The 17552-nt window shown below is 35.6% G+C and overlaps 1 protein-coding gene across 7 annotated transcripts in view; it reads right to left on the bottom strand.

Moving 5' to 3' along the window:
- Nucleotides 1-283: 283 nt before the first annotated feature.
- Nucleotides 284-17552, bottom strand: part of slc4a4a (solute carrier family 4 member 4a) — a 66264-nt gene continuing 48995 nt past the window's right edge. For 4 of the 7 annotated variants that reach the window (XM_051893432.1, XM_051893433.1, XM_051893434.1 and 1 more), the window contains 13 exons: nucleotides 16149-16282; nucleotides 15042-15313; nucleotides 11649-11719; nucleotides 10315-10500; nucleotides 9948-10061; nucleotides 8581-8742; nucleotides 6462-6640; nucleotides 5135-5207; nucleotides 4955-5023; nucleotides 4550-4723; nucleotides 4155-4319; nucleotides 2203-2282; nucleotides 284-1824 (listed from right to left, as the gene is read on the bottom strand). In XM_051893432.1, the coding sequence (XP_051749392.1) occupies nucleotides 1719-1824; nucleotides 2203-2282; nucleotides 4155-4319; nucleotides 4550-4723; nucleotides 4955-5023; nucleotides 5135-5207; nucleotides 6462-6640; nucleotides 8581-8742; nucleotides 9948-10061; nucleotides 10315-10500; nucleotides 11649-11719; nucleotides 15042-15313; nucleotides 16149-16282 (1785 nt within the window). In that variant the 3' untranslated portion in view covers nucleotides 284-1718. Of the gene's footprint in view, nucleotides 1825-2202; nucleotides 2283-2947; nucleotides 3042-4154; nucleotides 4320-4549; nucleotides 4724-4954; nucleotides 5024-5134; nucleotides 5208-6461; nucleotides 6641-8580; nucleotides 8743-9947; nucleotides 10062-10314; nucleotides 10501-11648; nucleotides 11720-15041; nucleotides 15314-16148; nucleotides 16283-17552 lie in introns of all 7 variants that reach the window. The other 3 variants (XM_051893436.1, XM_051893437.1, XM_051893431.1) reach the window with 1 other exon arrangement.

Raw genomic sequence — 17552 nt, 5'->3', positions numbered from 1 at the left:
CCCAAATTTATTACAAATATAGATATACAATAAAACAATAAAATGTCCTTTTATTGGATAGTGATAGAGCAGCAAAAGTTTGATTCTAAATGGTTTGATAGTCTAATGTAGAAATAGGGGCAAGTGATATTTCAAACTTGTTCACATATGCAAATACTTCTTTTTTTCTTCTAAATATATGGTTTTGATATTGTTATGTACCTTATGTAGCAGATGAAAATGATACTGATGGGAAAAACAAAAGTATAAAAACACAATGCACAAAAAAGAATCGAGGAGACCATTTAATAAATTCTGTTCATTTTTAATATTCATTTCCTTTGAAAAATATAAATTCTAAAATAATTTCAGCTGTTTTGTTCTAAAAAGTCACAAAACTTGATTAAAAATGTATCAGTGTTACACACTCTACAATTAATATTTAGCATTTCCCCAGACATGCTTTCACAATAATTTCATGTTTTATGTACCCCCAAAAATATAAGTTAAAAATCTTATACTTACAAGGTTAAAAGAAGATTCTGAAAATACAGTATACTATCTGTATGATCTATTGATTTTTTGTTTGTTTTTTGAAAGAAAAAATAAGAAAGATGGGAGAATAATGACAAATTAGCAGGAATCAACATAGGATTTTGGGTTCTTGAAGAATCAAGTCTCAAGGAAAACATGTTTCAGACATGCACTGTGTGACATATTTCCCTGTCCACAGCACAAATGTTCTCTGAAAATCTTCATTCAAATGTATGTACCACTTTGTTGACATTTTATGACTTATTTTAACAAATGACAATAAGACATTCAATGGCTAGACATGTAAATAGTGCACAAATAATAATAAAAAAATCTTAAACCTAAAGGAATTTCATGTATTATTGCAATTCAGGTTTAAGCCACTTAGGTAAATAATTTGCAGGACAATATGGAGTACATGTAGGTTTACACATGTAGACTTAAATGCCTAACAAGACTTGAAATGCAAAATGAATGAATCAAGCTTATTAGAACATGTTTGGATAATTAGGCATAAATATTGTTTGTTAAATGAAACAAATTAAATGTAATACCACATTATATTAAATGAAACTATGAAAAACAGCAGGTTCAATGCCAATCAATAACATTAAATCATCATTAAAAAGTTAATCAACAGTTAAATATTACAATATATTATGTCACAGTTGTTCTCTCTCATCATAACAGAAGTCATTTGCTGAATAGTTTGCTCAAGATATACACTAAAAAAGATCAACATTAAAATCTCATGCTGTGCAAATAAAATTAAAAAAAAAAAATGGAAAAAGTTGTTTTCTTTTTTTCTTTTTACATAACGCCTACCATGCAAAACAGAGGTAGAGCAGCAAAAAATAAAGGAAAAGGAAAATAGTGGCATGTTAAGTGAATCTGGGAGAAAGATTCATATTGTATTGAATGAATAATGGAGGAAGTAGTTCTGGAATTGTGGGAAAACAGCTACAGCATTTCTCTACAGCTCAGCACATGAAATAATGAACTGAATTGCATAGTAGTTTAGGGATTACAACTTGCAAACCATAATGATTAAGTGAGTGGAAGACGAGTGTTCTTCAAGCCGTTCTTCAGTCTTCACAGAAAGGATCCGTGATGGGGAACAGTCTTTACAAAATATCCCTTGGCAAATGGCTTTCTGCAAATTGGATAAGCTTAATAAAATCTATTCTGCAGATTGGCTGGAGGAGTTATATGGACGTCTCAGACCCTCGACTCCTCCAGTAGAAGCCATTGCTGTCATCTGGGTCCATGTCTATTTTAATCTGAGGCACATTTAATGGCAGTCTCTCTGAACTGAAAAATACACATGAGTAATCAGTCAACTTCCTAATAGGTATTCAAATTATTTCCCAGTAACTACCAATAATTTCTTTGAAACAATTTAACTTGTGGTTCAAATACCTAAGTGCATTATTTGAACAACTAATAGAGGTGATATTATGTAAGCCTTGACAAATTATGATGCTGCCAGAAATTAAAGAGGCTTTCATTGTCAGCATCGTTATTGAATTACAGTAATGCAAACCCTTTTTTTATATTAAGTATGCAAAATCTGAACATATAATTTGAATTAGTTGTTTTTAAGGGCGCATTCTTCACAACTTCTCATATCCTCTGTTGTTATCCATCCATACTATAAATATATACTACTAATGCACAACAGATGCATACCTTGACATTGGGCTGGTCTGAAAGTAGTTCCGCTTTTCAGCACGATGAATATCGGTCAAGGAATGAAGGGGACTTTTCTCCTGCAAGAGGGAAACATGGTCCATTATTAGCACATGCATGACTTCAAGTTCTGCTGAACACAAGCACTGTACACCACCATCATGCATTCACACCATTCAGGATGAACGGCACCAGCACAGTTTTCACAGTGGATACATGCAAAAAAAAAAAAAAAAAGCCAGAATCACTGAAGGCGTCAAAGGATTTAATATCGAGTGAGTGCTGGGATTTCATGGGATTATTTTTGATTAGCATTTTCGTTAGATAATTATTAATTTTACTACAGCTATAAATTAAGATGTTAAAAGTTTTAGTACACAGAGGAAATCTTGTTACACGGTAAAATGACTAATTTAATTATCTTGAGTTTCACTGATGTAAATCAATGACTGATTCAGTGAGTGTAAAAGGAGTGATATTTTCTGTATCTTCAATCTCGATTAACAAGATTGTCAAAAAATATTCAAGAGGATTTGAGTGCAAATGCAAAAAATAAAGCAAAATGATTACGACAGGCAAGAAGAGGTGATGAAGCTGTCATTTGCCATAGACTCCACAGGTATTATGTGACAGAGGAGCAAGTTGTAGCGTGCACTGCATGCAAAAGGAAGAGAAAGCAAAATGCTCGTGCTTAATCATTAAAGAGGTACAAGTTGAGTTGAGGCCCCAGGTCCGGTCTACTCACTCTCAGAGGCCTTATCTCCTAAAAAAGGCTCCTGCTCCATCATGTCCATTGGGATTTTAATGCTGGGGACATTCTCATTGTAAGGATAGTCAGACTGCACAGGAAGAAACGGTCAAAAAGAGCTTTAGGAGCTGAACCTACATGTACCAGAGTAGTTCACACCTCCTCTTTCATGACCGCCTAAATTTTCATAGTATTACACTGAACTAAACAAAATAAAATTGATAGCTTTCTGACAAATTTGGAGCGTCACTGAGGTGCTTAGTACTTTTTAATTTTACAGTCTTTCTGCTTTGTTATTGGAGGTATTTCAAAAAAACAAAAAAAGAAAGAATAAATTAATAAATAAACATCGATCAATCGTTTAAAGGGTTAGTTCACCCAAAAATGAAAATTCTGTCAACCTTAATGTTATGAAGCGACGAGAATACTTTTTGTGTGCCAAAAAAAACAAACAAAAGACTTTATTCAACAATATCTAGTAAAGGGCGATTTCAAAACACTGCTTCAAGAAGCTTCAAAGCTTTAAGAGTCTTTGTTTCGAATCAGTGGTTCGGAGACAAAGTCACGTGATTTCAGTAAACGAGGCTTCGTCACATCATAAGAGTTTCGAAATTTCAATGGTTCACCACTGGCGGGCGTGACTTTGGTAGTCTGATACATGCTCCGAACCACTGATTCAAAACATAATATTCATAAAGCTTCGAAGCTTCATGAAGCTGTTTTTTTTTTTTTTTAAATCGCCCATCACTAGATAATGTTGAATAAAGTCGTTATTTAGTTTTTTTGGTGCACAAAAAGTATTCTCGTCACTTCATAACATTAAGGTTGAACCACTGTAGTCACATGAACTGTTTTAAATATATCTTTAGTAGCTTTCTGGGCATCTGAGAGTGTTAATTATCTTGCTGGTAATGGAGGCCTCACTGAGCCATTGGATGTCATCAAAAATATCTTAATTTGTGTTCCGAAGATGAACGAAGGTCTTACGGGTGTGGAACGACATGAGGGTGAGTAATAAATGACAGACCTTTCATTTTTGGGTGAACTAACCCTTTAACTGTTAGAACATAATGCGTATCATACACCGGTAAAAAAGCAATCAATTAAAAGGCCACTAAGAAGGCTAAACTTATTTCTCAAAGTCTAAAGTGTTCATAATAGTAATATAAAAACAAAAGCTTGTGGCATTTTTCAGGACACTCACATCTTCCATGTCACTGTCTATGCTCCCTTGTTTCTTCTTTTTCTTTTTCTTCTCATCTTCCTTCTTTTTCTTGTCCTTCTCGGGTATGACATCATCCAGGAAGCTGAGGTCATGCTGGGAGAAGACATAGTCCATCGCCTTCCTCACAGCAACCAGAGCCAAGATCTGACCAATGAGAATACAGTAAATGGTGTCTTTTCAGTTAGCACATATACTACAGATGATGAAACAGAAGTGTTTTACACAAATATTGCACTTGAGTGTCTATTTCTAGTGGGCTGAAATAATTGACAAGTTATTTTTATCCACTCTTTAAAGCCATGAAGCTCAGTTTTGCAGCCTGCTTCTAGCATTAATGTTTGTTAAATCACAAATAGGTGAAAGAGGTGACTAACCATGACGGGAAAGATGATGGCAGCCACAGTGGACTTGAGGATCCAGAGGAGTGCCAGGCAGAGTATCTGGACAAAGGTGAAGAGATGGACCTTCCTCAATGGGACATGCCGCAGGTAGATCAGGTCTGGCTGGTGTTTAGCAGGCATGAGGAGCAGCTTGAGACGGTCCATAAACTGAGAACAAAAGAGCAATACTCTTCAAAAAAAGGCAGTTTTCCCAACTAAGTTACTGTCAACCGATTTCAAATAGTGATTATTAAAATGATTTAATGCTTTTGGAAATACCTAATATGATAGTGTGTATGGGTTTAATTCCACTTTGTTAGATTCAAATTTGAATTATAATTCTATATCCCAGAAATTGAATTTAAAAGGCTTTCTCAATTCAATTTTGAATAAACTCACCTGCACTCCATTGAGTGAAGCAACACCCATGTAGAGGAAGACTCCATACAGCACTGGCATGGGTATGAACTATGGGAAATAATGATTCAATCTTTCAAAGCAATTGTGGGTTTGAGAAAAGACAAAGAAACATCACATGCACGCAGCGGTGCATTTGGCGCTACTGCACTGTATTGTTACCTTGAGGATAGGAGACATGAACACAGACAGACCGGTGAGAAGGAAGACAAAGACACCAGTGACTCTCTGTTCCCTGAAGAGGAGAGAATTACAAAAATTCAAAAATAAAATATTACAGAAAACATAAATTTATTTATTTATTTATTTATTTATTTATTTATTTATTTTATTTCAGCTGATGACACGGCCAAAAGTACAACACTGTTCAAAAGGTTTGTAAGATTTTAATGTTTCTAAATAAAAAAATACAGTAAAATCTGTAATATTGTAAAATATTATTACAATTAAAAATAACTGTTTTGTATTTTAATATATTTCAAAATGTAATTTATTCTTGCAATGACAAAGCTGAATTTTCAGCATCATTACTTTTTCAGTCTCACATGATCCTTCAGAAATCATTCTAATATGCTGATTCGCTGCTTAAGAAACATTTATTCTCAATGTTAACAGCTGGGCTGTTTTTTTTTTTTGTTTTTTTTTACAAACTGTGACACATTTTCATGGAGCTCTTTGATGAATAGAAAGTTGAAAAGAACAACATTTGTTTGAAACATTTTTTTAAATGTCCTTAGTGATCTTTGATCAATTTGATGCATTCTTGCTGAATAAAAGTCTTAGTAACCACCAAACTTTTGAACGGTACAGTATGTGGACACCCCCTTATAATTAGCAGGTTTGGCTATTTCAGCTGCACCTATTACTAACAGGTGTATACAGCAATAAAAGCATACTATCTTCTCAAACAAACATGTACTGTATCATTGTTTTAATTATAGGAAGAATTCAACTGGCAGACGCTTTTATCAACAGTGACTTGCAGTACACTTATTATAGTAACTGTACCCCTGGAGCAACTTGAAGTTTAGTTCCTTGGTCAGGGGCATAAAGGCGATCGTTTGAGTTTAAACCTGGGACCTTACAGTTGCCAGCTCACATCCTTAACCATTAGACCCCAATTATGAATGATTACTTCTAATAGAAATATTAATTATCATTATTATCTCAAATACTTTGGGAAACATATTGGATTGGTTAACCAAACCAGAGAAGTGTTAAAAATACGACCTTAATACTGGTGGTGTGTTTTCAGCAGAACTCGGCTTGTACACGTTTGTTCAGCTTACAGCTGCATCAATAAAGCCCCCTAAAGTTCAGTTCAACATGCAGTTTTTAACAGGCGCCCCACTGAGCCCAAATCTGTAGTCAACGAGTGACGCAAAAGCTCTACTGTTATAGTCAGATCCTTCAGTTTTATGCTATGACACTGTACAAATACACAGGAATCACCCAAATCATCCTATCTTTTATATGCTTTACAACATACCTGACACCCAAAAATTTGGGCTGTTCGCCAGGGGCGGATGTCTCTGTCTCCATCTTCAAGCTGTCAATGTGGGCGATGGAAATAACTGTAGCAGCTACATACCATGGCAAACCCATGAAAGAGCACACCGCTAACAGCACAGCCACCCAGAACAGGTCCAAATGATAGCCTGCACCTTTCTGAGCGAGACAAAGATAAAGGATGGTCACAAAATGATATTAGAGGAATCAAACACATTTGATGACTGATAACAGTGGTCTGTGACAGTTCACAGGAATAGTTCACCCAGTAATGATTTTTAGCAGCCTCTTGCAGTTCTAAACGCTGTTTTTTCCCAACTGAACATAATTTGTGGAGCTCTTTTCCATTTTTCCAGTGTCTTGATCATGTTTGCCACTGTTGTATGGTTAAAACAGACAATTTGAATTTACAATTTAGTAAGTGGGACAGTGCCATGGAGAATAAGAATGGTAGATTCAGCTTTTGATGTGCAGGTCCCAAGTTCAAATCCACCTTTTCCCAATCCTATCCTTCTCCCTATTCCCATCGCATATCAGCTCGGAGAGAGGTGATTAGGGTGGGTTTTAGGGATTGGGACAAGTAAGGTCCCAATATGCAGCATCCATTTATTATTTTATAAATATATAGACACTGAATATGTTGTTATTGCATACTTTTTTTTATTATATACTACAATACAATGAGATGCAAATAGTATCTGCCACGACTTTGCACTTAGTAAAAATAGAATCTAACTCTACTTACACATGCAAAGAATTATTATTATTATTATTATTTTTTTTTTTTGATATTTACACTATTTACATCTATAGTCCAAATAGCCTCTGCCTAAAATAGTTTATACTTTCTAAGGGCACTATGAATTGTTTTATAGAGAGAAAAAAAAAAGATATGATGATGAATAAACAATGACAGAGTTTTCATTTTTGAGTGAACTGTCCCTTTAAATAACACATTATGTTTCTTGAGTGCTGTATTTTAACATCAATAAAACTACACTACATCAACAAAAGTACAGTACAGTATGTCACCAGGGCAGTGTAATTCTCACAGAGATGACAATAGGATTTCTTCCATTGGGAGGCATTATATTGAGAGGACACAATGTTTTGAGGCCAATCTCACATTACAGGCCAAAAGAGAATAAATGGTTTGCTTTTGTCTGATTCACAATTCCTCTTTGTTCCACCACTCAGAATCTGTTCCTATGTGGACCAAAAGTGTGATCATGGGGTGAAATCGCTTGGCTTTGAATAGGCTTGAATAAGGGATTAATTATATATATATATATATATATATATATGAAGACTTCAGATGCAAAAGCCAAAAGTGCCATCTGAAATTTTCTTATAAAATGAGCATTTTTATCAAGCTTGTATGTTTATGTTCAGTTATTTCACTTTAATGGCAATGAAAAGGACCTATTAATTGCCATTAAAGTGAAATTACTGAACCTAAACATACGAGCTTGATAAAAATGCTCATTTTAGAAGAAAATTTCAGACAGCACTTAGAGGCTTTTGCATCTGAACTCTTCATATTATATATATATATATATATATATATTTCAGTTTTAGTTATTTTAATACAAGTTAAACTAAACGAAAATAAGAAATGTTCCCTTGGCAACTAACTGAAAATAAGTCTACATTTTATGGTTTTAGTTTTAGTTTCAGTTAAATATAATAACCCCTGCCTATAATTCATAATAATATATAATTCTTGATTATCAACAAAGCCAAGCTATCTAACTCAGTATATTACAAGATCAAACTGCTTTTCTTTCAGTTTTCAATTCAAATTAAGAATTTAACAAATATTAATTCCTGAATTATTTATGGCAGCTTTTTCCCCTTTGGCTTGTATCAGTGTCTCAGACCATCTGTTTGAATAATTCTATTTTTGACTCCAAGTGCTGATTCACATCCTCCAGACAAAAGATTAAAAGTCTCTATTTGTAAGAGACTTTCTATAAATATCTCAATATAGTCGCCCCCGGCACTGTGAATGTTTCCTGTGGTCCTGGGTGGCTCAAAGTGAGCGTGATAAACCATCTGGCTTGGGAGAGAGTCACACAGCAGACTCACGGCAGGCCTACCTTAAGCTTGTGCTCCTTGCGATTGACAATGACAGCGGTGATCTGCTGATCCATGAAGAGCAGGATGGTGACCAGCAGGGCAGGCAGAGCTGCTGCCAGGTACACCCACCAGGGGTTCCCTCCAAATGGTGGCACAAACCAGCCACGGTTTGGGCTTGTTGGCTGAGGACATAAGAGGAGTGCAGTTTGAGGATCACAGAAGTTTGCAGTCAGAGCACTTGGCAAATGTTTACAGGATACAATCGGTAATGTCCTGAGTGGATTGGCATTGACTCATACTGTGGGTCTGTACATAAGAAGTAATGTGCCAGCCAATGTACACTCTAATATTTGTTCTTCCTGAGCAAAATCCATTGCTATTAAGCAGACCCTCAGGCCACCTGAGTAGAAACACCCCGCTGTCCCAAAGATATTTTACACAAATAAATAACATCTAATGCAGAACAATTCATCTCTTGATTAGGCTATTTATTCACACTATTCTATTTATACAGTGGATAAAACTTATTTTAGATATATTGCAAATGTTGCTTGTTTTTTTCTTCTTCTAGATAATCAAAAAAAAAAAAAAAAACAAACAAGATAACTCATTATGTCAAGATAAGTCATTATGCCAATAATACTGCATGGCTTCTGTGGACTTCCATATATTTGGAAGCAGTTCATAATTCCATTTGACTTTTTCTAGGATGCAGTTCTTGTCATGTGAATTAATCAGAGCTGTGTATTACGGCACAAGATTTTCAGGTCCATACTGAAAATAATTTGACATGTGAACTGACTCGTTTAAATGCTTTGAAAGAAATTAATACTTTTTTTCAACAAGAATGCATTAAAGACATTTATAATGTATAAAGACATTTATAATGCTACAAAAGAAGGCTGTTCTTTTGCTACACAAAGAATCCTGAAAAAATGTATCACAGTTTCCACAAAAGCAATAAGCAGAACAACTGTTTTCAATATTGATAAGAATGATAAGAATTAGAATTTTAGAAGAATAAGAATTTTCTTGAGCACCAAAACAGCATATTAGAATGATTTCTGAAAGATCATGTGACACTGAAGACTGGAGTAATAATGCGGAAAATTCAGCTTTGACATCACAGCAATAAATTAAAGGATATTCAAATAGAAAGCAGTAATTTTAAGTTTAAATAATATTTTACAATATTTTAGATATAAATAAAATAAATGCAGCCTTGGTGAGCATAAGAAACTTCTATAAAAAAAATAAATAGTAAAAATTTACCGACCCTAAACATTTGAACAGCACTGTAGGTCTATGCTGTAGCAATTTTAGAAGTGCACCTCAGAAGGAACATCACTTTACAGTAACAGACAGACAATATGAACAGAAAGTTTACCTTAAATTCACTTGGCACTATGAGCTTTGGCGTATCTACCCCAACCAGAGCGTCGACACAACAGAAGATCAAAATGGCCAGGATAATGGCGAAGTCACTTATGAGCTTCCTCACCTAAGACAAAAAGAAAAAGAAAAAGATTTTTTAGGAAGTAAGTAGTGTGCATCACATCAATAGTCTCTTGCCTCAACAACTGCAGTATTGATTAGGATCAGAAACTGGACTGACAAAACAATTGTTGTCTACCTGCCTACAGTATATGGATTAGAGGCTGGGTTTGGCTAAATATTGATTGCCTCTACACATGTAGTATGATTAGAGCAAATCCATCACAAACACGCTACAGACTGACAGTGTGGCTACTTACAGTAGTAGGAAAGAATGGGCTGGTCTTAAATTTTTTCAGACACATGGAGCAGGTGTAGGTGCCAAAGAAAAGGATGAAGGACATGAGGGTGATGTCTGGCACAAAGTCGCAGGCTTTGCCCACTAGCTCCCCTCCAAATTTCAGGCATTCCTTTTTTGACAGGGAGGACCAGCTGGCATTCAAGCGCTACACAAATGACATAAAATACATGATCAGAATATCAAATCTACAGATGTCAACTTTTAAAACAAAATTTCAGTTGTTCATTCACAGAAAATCGTGACATCGACCCAAGCCCTCTAGCACATTCATGAGAGTAGCAGCAATGATTCATCCTTTTAAGTCAGATCTTGTAGATTCAATTCACAAAAGTCTGAATGATTTCAATGACTTCCTTCAGAAGTGCATTAATTCATGTAACCAGGTTTTTTTTAAACCATTTTAATAACTGAGGGATGAGATTAAATTGTTGTCCCGTGGCAATCAGCATTATGCCACAAAAGCAGTCAACAGACCTTAACTTTCATTTAAAGCTGAGAGACATTTATGTTATGAGCAAAGATTGTTACAGAACATCAAACGCTCTCAAGTTTCTGTTTGAAGGCAGAGTTTTGTTGTCTTCAACCTTTCTGAAGTTGTACAATGACTCTGTTACTGTTCAAGTTTGCACAAAAGGTGTGAAACATGAGCTATGGCTCATTCAATCACAAAGATGTTGGCATGGATTTGGGCATTATGTTTCATTGATCTCAAACTGAGGACTCCATCTGAATGAAACCATTGTCAGAGATCTTTCTCTATTATTCGCAGCTGGGAGCTCAGTTTGGCTATATAAGAGGACAAAACATCAGCTAGGTCTGAAGAAAATGTTTTAGGAAACAGCCAACAATTTAAGGATTAAAAAGCATTATGCATTTTCTGAACAGAACCAGCTAAACCAGGACAAGGTTTCTCTAATGTGTTGTGTAAGTTCTGTTGGGTGACCTCAATGAATCTAACAAGTCTTAAGGCCGGAATACAGAAGTTTTGCAATCTGGAAGAGTCAACGCTAGTTGCCGAAAGTCAGAGCCAGTCTGCAGCTTTTAGGCAGTTAACAGATTTCACAGAAAAACACGAGGCGCATGTTTCTGCAGAAGTTTGTTTTTTTTGGAATGGCTTAAAAGGTCTGGTAGTGTGTGTGATCCTCAGTCATTTATGATGCTCGGTTTTTCCTCTGTAACCATTTACAAAGTTGTCAAGTGTATAATGAAGAGTAGTTTTAAAATCTGTTCAAATTCATGTAGTGTATTTCCAGCCTTTACACATATTTCAGTGATGTTTTAGGAAACACTTACTGTATCGCTGTAATTTACAGTCCAGACAAATGTTGAATCAAGTGGATCAGTGTACACATCTGAAGAATTGACTGAAAAACACAAAAGGTCAAAGGTTTCAAAAGTGCTATTCAGAAAGAATCATTGTTTAAACCTTGAAATAAACAAAGTTTTAGGATTTAGAAAAATCCATAAAGTTGTATATGTAAAAATAAATAAAAATAAAAAAATACATTTAAAAAAAGGAAAATAAAAAAGGTTTTTGCTAGTGGTCTCATTTTTTGGACCCAATTTACCTGTAGCATTTAACTATAAATTAATAATATTTTTCACTTGTATTATTTAGCTCTCTTGACTCAAGACTCAGACGATCTCATTTATTTATTTTTATCCTACAGCCACATTTAGCCTCTGAGACCAGTGACTAAATACCTATGAATCATATTTGTGGGAATCAGTAGATAATGCTTAATTGTGTTTAATGGCCACTTAAACTTTAAACGCACATGGCAGATTTAACAAGCAAACGTTCACACAAAAATAAACGTTTTATCGCGGTCGAGGTTAAGTACAGCATACGTGCTGACCAGCCCGCAATGCCCACTGTAAACATTCACCACTTCTCCACAGCATTAATCTTTAAAGAGTCTCTTTGCTGGGTTCCTCTAACTGGAACTAATTTCCATACAGCTGTTGTTTCCCTCTGCGGCATCAGATTGAAGAGAAGTCAAGGGAGGGCGAAGAGGAGCAAACAGCGGTTTAGAGGAAAGCAGCGTGAGTGGATGAGAGAACCACCCGCCAGCCCGTCTCTGTACGGTCTTAATTCACCACACGCATGGAGGAGATTAACTCGAAACCACATCACGTCCACATCCGCCCCCTAGATTGCTCCTTCATTCCTACTGAGACCACCACACACACATACAGAGCCACTTGCACAATAAACAAGTCTATCATCTGTGAACTACAAGTGAATGTCAACATCAAGGCCACAAAATATCACACCGATACAAAGAAGTGAATTAATTATTACTTCAGAACTTCAAAAAGTTTTGTAATTGTTAAGTGGCATGCATATCAAACGGCCCCAGCGGAGACATTGTTTAGCGGTGTGATAATTGACTAACACATTCTTTCACACCAATATAAAACCTGCATGCAAAAACAAATACATGTAAAATGACTGAAGACAGAAAGTAGTGTCAGAGATGGACACTCAAGTTACAAAACAATGGCTTAACTGAAGCTGCGGTAACACTAGACTTTGAACAAGCAAAATTCCTACGGACACTGCAACAGTCGTAATATGACGTCTTACTTTGAATACTTTTACATTTTGGGTGTATTATGTTGAATCATGTTTGTAGAAAAGATGCCACAATCTACTCCACTTGAGAACACTGCAGTCCTGCAGATTTAAAGTTTGTGTTCTTTTAATTCAGCTAGGAGGTCACGGCAATCTTCTATTGGTCACATCTTCATGCGATACAAATTTGCAGGTCAAGAGTTCATCAAACTTGAACTTTGGAACAACCCTTTAAGGTGTGGTCACATTAGCGAATTCACATGAAATTTCGCAAGCAACAAAGGTCCATTGTCTATTGTCAACAGTGTAGTGATGTATGAAGCACAGCTCACACAGAAGTCACTTTAGTTTCAAACCAAGCCACTTTCTTTTGGACAACGCCGCAAATTTGCATGACCAACTTTGCGAAATCTGCATGGGGAAATCTTTCCCCAATTCCAAATTAGTGAATTTCTACTAAAAATAACAGCAAAAATTTGTCAATCAATGATAAATGTGACCATATTTAGGGCCTGTGTACACCTGGTCACGTCATGCGTTTTCTCTGATCGGAAAACTATCCGATCGTGAAAAGACTTTGAATGCCTCGAGAAGGATTTAAATCCAATCACTCAAACCACATCAGGAGGTGGTCTGGGACGCATTCCAGTCAAAACTTAGCCGGTCTAAATGCATCTGGTTTTTGAAACCACATATGTAAATTTTACTCCTCCTAAAAATACTAAAAAATATACATGTGAGAGCATGTTATAGGTTAAATAACATGTTACAGCCAGATATGACAGCGCTACTGCATCATGCATCGCCGCAGATGAGCAGCTGAGTATCTCTTCAGCAAGTTGAAGCGCAAATTGCCGCAAATGAAACTGAAAGTAAGTCACAGACGCTTAACACACAATTATATTCATTAAAAGTAATGAGACTAAACGATCTTACCAGTGCTGTTGCTGCGCTCTCTCCTATTGCGGTCTTTGATTTTGAAATTAGCTGATAGTCAATAAAATGCAGCTCATATGTGTTGCTTTCGGTGACGTGAACTCCATTAAATATGCATATAGCGTGGGGATTGAAGATTTATATCTGTTTTGCGGAGACACATTTATGTGGCCAAGTGTAAATGGAATCATTTTGATAAATCAGATCAGTAAATACACATGAAGTGACCAGGTGTAAACAGGCCCTAAGATTTGGGACTTAATACTTGAAAACAAGTAACACGAGGCATGAGACTTGGCTTGTAAACAATTGATTTGAGACTTGACACTCGTAAACAATTAATCTGAAAACTAAAACTTGTAAACTACTGACTTGAAGCTTGAATTAGACTTTGTCTCTGAGACTCTGAATTAGAGACAAACTCTACAAGATTTATGAAACAAACCTGTAGTGTATAGAAACTATTACCAAAAGACTTGACTTGGATTTCTGACAAAAGACTTGAGACTTGACTTAGACTTTATATTAGTAGCTCATTGCTACAGGCCTTGTACTGAGTTTTGGATTTAAGGACAAAAACAATCCTGTTGGTCTGAATTATCACTTGAAGACCAGAAATAGTACAACAAAAGGAAGATTTAAATATTTATGCCAGCCATATTTACAAATCATTTGGCAGATGTAGACCTGGACACCTTTCAAAAACAGTTGTACACGGCTAATAAGCCGGACATACACATCCATCCTCATCAAACTATTGTGCTTCAATTCAGATTAAGCAATCTTCAATAAACTTTCAATTCATACTCAGGCAAAATTGCTATCAAAATACTGGGTAGCAGTCAAGCAGAGGAATGAATGTATGGTCAGCGCACTTGAGCTCAGAGTAGCACCTTTTGGATTCCAACCAAGGGGAAAAAAAGGTCACTTTGTGCTTCATCATATTTGCTTCAATGAGCAAAATAATGTTACATATGCATCAGTAGTCTTTTTTTTTCCTGTTTGGTCAGCACTCATCATTTCTTGCATCTAGTGTGGACACGTGGGAGGCTTAGGAAGGCGTAACTTAAAATGAAAGTAAACATTTCAAACTTGCAAATGAATAAAGGTTTAATTTGGATCTAAACATTGAAAAAAGAAAACACCAGATAAAGAGAAGTACCAGGTCTTACCATCAGTGGGCGCCATACACATGCAGTCATACTGTGTGACATAATCGATTTTATAGTCTGGATTGATTGGGTAATAATGGGCCAACTTCAGCATCTTCTTGATAGCATCATAGATGAAGATGAAGCTGATAAGTGACGAGAAGCCCTCCTCTGTAAATCGGGTGAAATACTGCACCAGGAAGCTGGCATCAGTGGCCACCAGGACTAGACAGAAGAAGGCCGACCACAGGCCGATCCAAAGACGGAACTCTAGGTAGTCAAAGTCATTATCCCTGCAGAAAATTGTATGAATGGAAAATTAACTCATGTCCCCCCATTTTCAAATCATACAGCAATGACAAGTAAACTACCATTCAAAAGTTTAGGGTCGGTAAGTTTTTGAAGTCTCTTACCAAGACAATTACAATTAAAAATAACTCATATTCTTAAATATATTTTAAAATGTAATTTATACCTTTGGTGGCAAAGCTGAATTGTCAACATCATTATTCCAGTCTTCAGTGTCACATGATCCTTCAGAAATTATTCTAATGTGCTGATTTGATGCTCAAGAATCATTTCTTATTATTAATGTTGAAAACAGCTGTGTTGCTTAATATTGCTGTGCAAACTGATACTTTTTTTTTTTTTTCAGGATTCTTAAGAGTTAAAAAAAAAAAACATTTGGAACATGGTAAATGTATTTACTGTGACGTATGATCGATTTAACACATCCTTGATGAATAAAAGTATGTATTTCTTTCTTTCAAAAACAGTAATGTATCTATGACCAGCACTGGAAATCATTATGCACTGAACACTTCAGCTTCATTTACAGAATCTTAGCTTCAGTTCATTCCAAATTGGTCAGTATATACAGTAATTAGTTTATATTTACATTTATGTATTTAGCAGATGCTTTTGTTCATAGTGACTTACAAATGAGGAATACAAGCAATTAATCTTAAGGAGGCAATAAACACAAGAAGTGCTAGTAATACAAAGTTTCAGACAGTTTTCAGAATAGTGCCTGTTAGAACAGGGAAGGATTAAGGAACAGTGAACTGCAGGATGCAGTTAAAACACACAGTTTATGATATTACATTGTGAACAAAGATGATCAAGCACCTGCTGAAGTTGAAGAGCAGCCTTTCAAACACCAGCACTGGCCCCGTACTGCTGAGAATGGTCAGAGGCTGCCCAGCCAGAAGACAGAAGATGGCTCCAGTGACCGCTGTACCCAGAAAGCTTTCCAGCACACCCTTCACCCAAGACACAATGAAGAAGAATCAAAGGGTTATGGAAAAACCCAACTGAGGCTTAGTCACAATCACGTTCCCCGTAAAGAAAGTCTGTTTAAGCATGTTCAAATCCCTGTTTGGAAGGGACAAGCTTTCCCTGAGGAGGTTAAGGGAAATTCATCATTGTTCACAGACATACTTTGAGGCTGTGTGAGAAGAAACAAGCACAGATTTGCAAGGGATAATTTCACAAAGCAAATTACCTAATGTTTTTCAGCTAACTCAAAGTTACTCTGAGAAAATAAATCTAAAGACCTCATTAGAATCTAATCTTAATTAATCCCTTATTTAATACTTCCATTAATTATGTGCCTAATGTTAACAATAGTCTTATTTCAATGGATTAATTACACTTTTATTTACCTTAATTCAATAAATTGATTTTATTACCCATACATTTAATGGTAACACTTTACAATAAGGTTCAGTAGTTAACATTAGTTAACTACATTAGTTAACATGAACTAATAATGAACTGCACTTCTACAGCATTTAATAATCTTTGTTCATGTTAATTTCAACATTTACTAATACATTATTGAAATCTTGTTAGCATTAGTTAATGCACTGTGAACTAACATGAACAAACAATGAACAACTGTATTTTTATTAACTAATGTTAACAAAGATTAGTAAATACAGTAACAAATGTATTTCTCATGGTTAGTTCATGGTAGTTAATACATTAACTAATGAACCTTATTGTAAAGTGTTACCCATTTAATTTAGTGATGCACTTTGTAAGATCGCACAACCTTCTGAAATGCCTATTTCCAGACAACAAACACTCCCACCTCAGTAATAACTAGCCCTGTCCTAATTAGTATATGAAATCACATACGTCCTGTTAATAACTGAAATCCAAACAAATCAAGACTAATCCTGCCGAAATAATGCTTATGAGAACTGTTGTGATGAACTGCCATTGAAGAGATGTTACTTCATGTTACAATTTGCTCTGCAATTTAAATCCCATGTGAATCAGTCATGTTTGTGTTTTTCTCACACAGTCTTAGTAAAAATTACCAGCTCAACTCAGGTCTGAGAAATCTAATCCCATCCAAATGAGAATATCTGTGATTGTGGTATATTCTTACCGCTTCATCTGTCTTTTGACCTTTATCAAACACTGTGACTAAAGCCTGCTATGCCTTCATTAAGGATTTAGACCTTTTGTTGAGTAAAATAACAAACAACAGTTTGAGGTTTAAATAGTCCTGACATCCCATTA

The sequence above is a fragment of the Ctenopharyngodon idella genome, chromosome 5 (genome assembly GCF_019924925.1).
Source record: "Ctenopharyngodon idella isolate HZGC_01 chromosome 5, HZGC01, whole genome shotgun sequence".
Classification (NCBI taxonomy): domain Eukaryota; kingdom Metazoa; phylum Chordata; class Actinopteri; order Cypriniformes; family Xenocyprididae; genus Ctenopharyngodon; species Ctenopharyngodon idella.
Note: the sequence above shows the minus strand (reverse complement) of the source record. Positions and strands in the feature narration are given on the sequence as shown.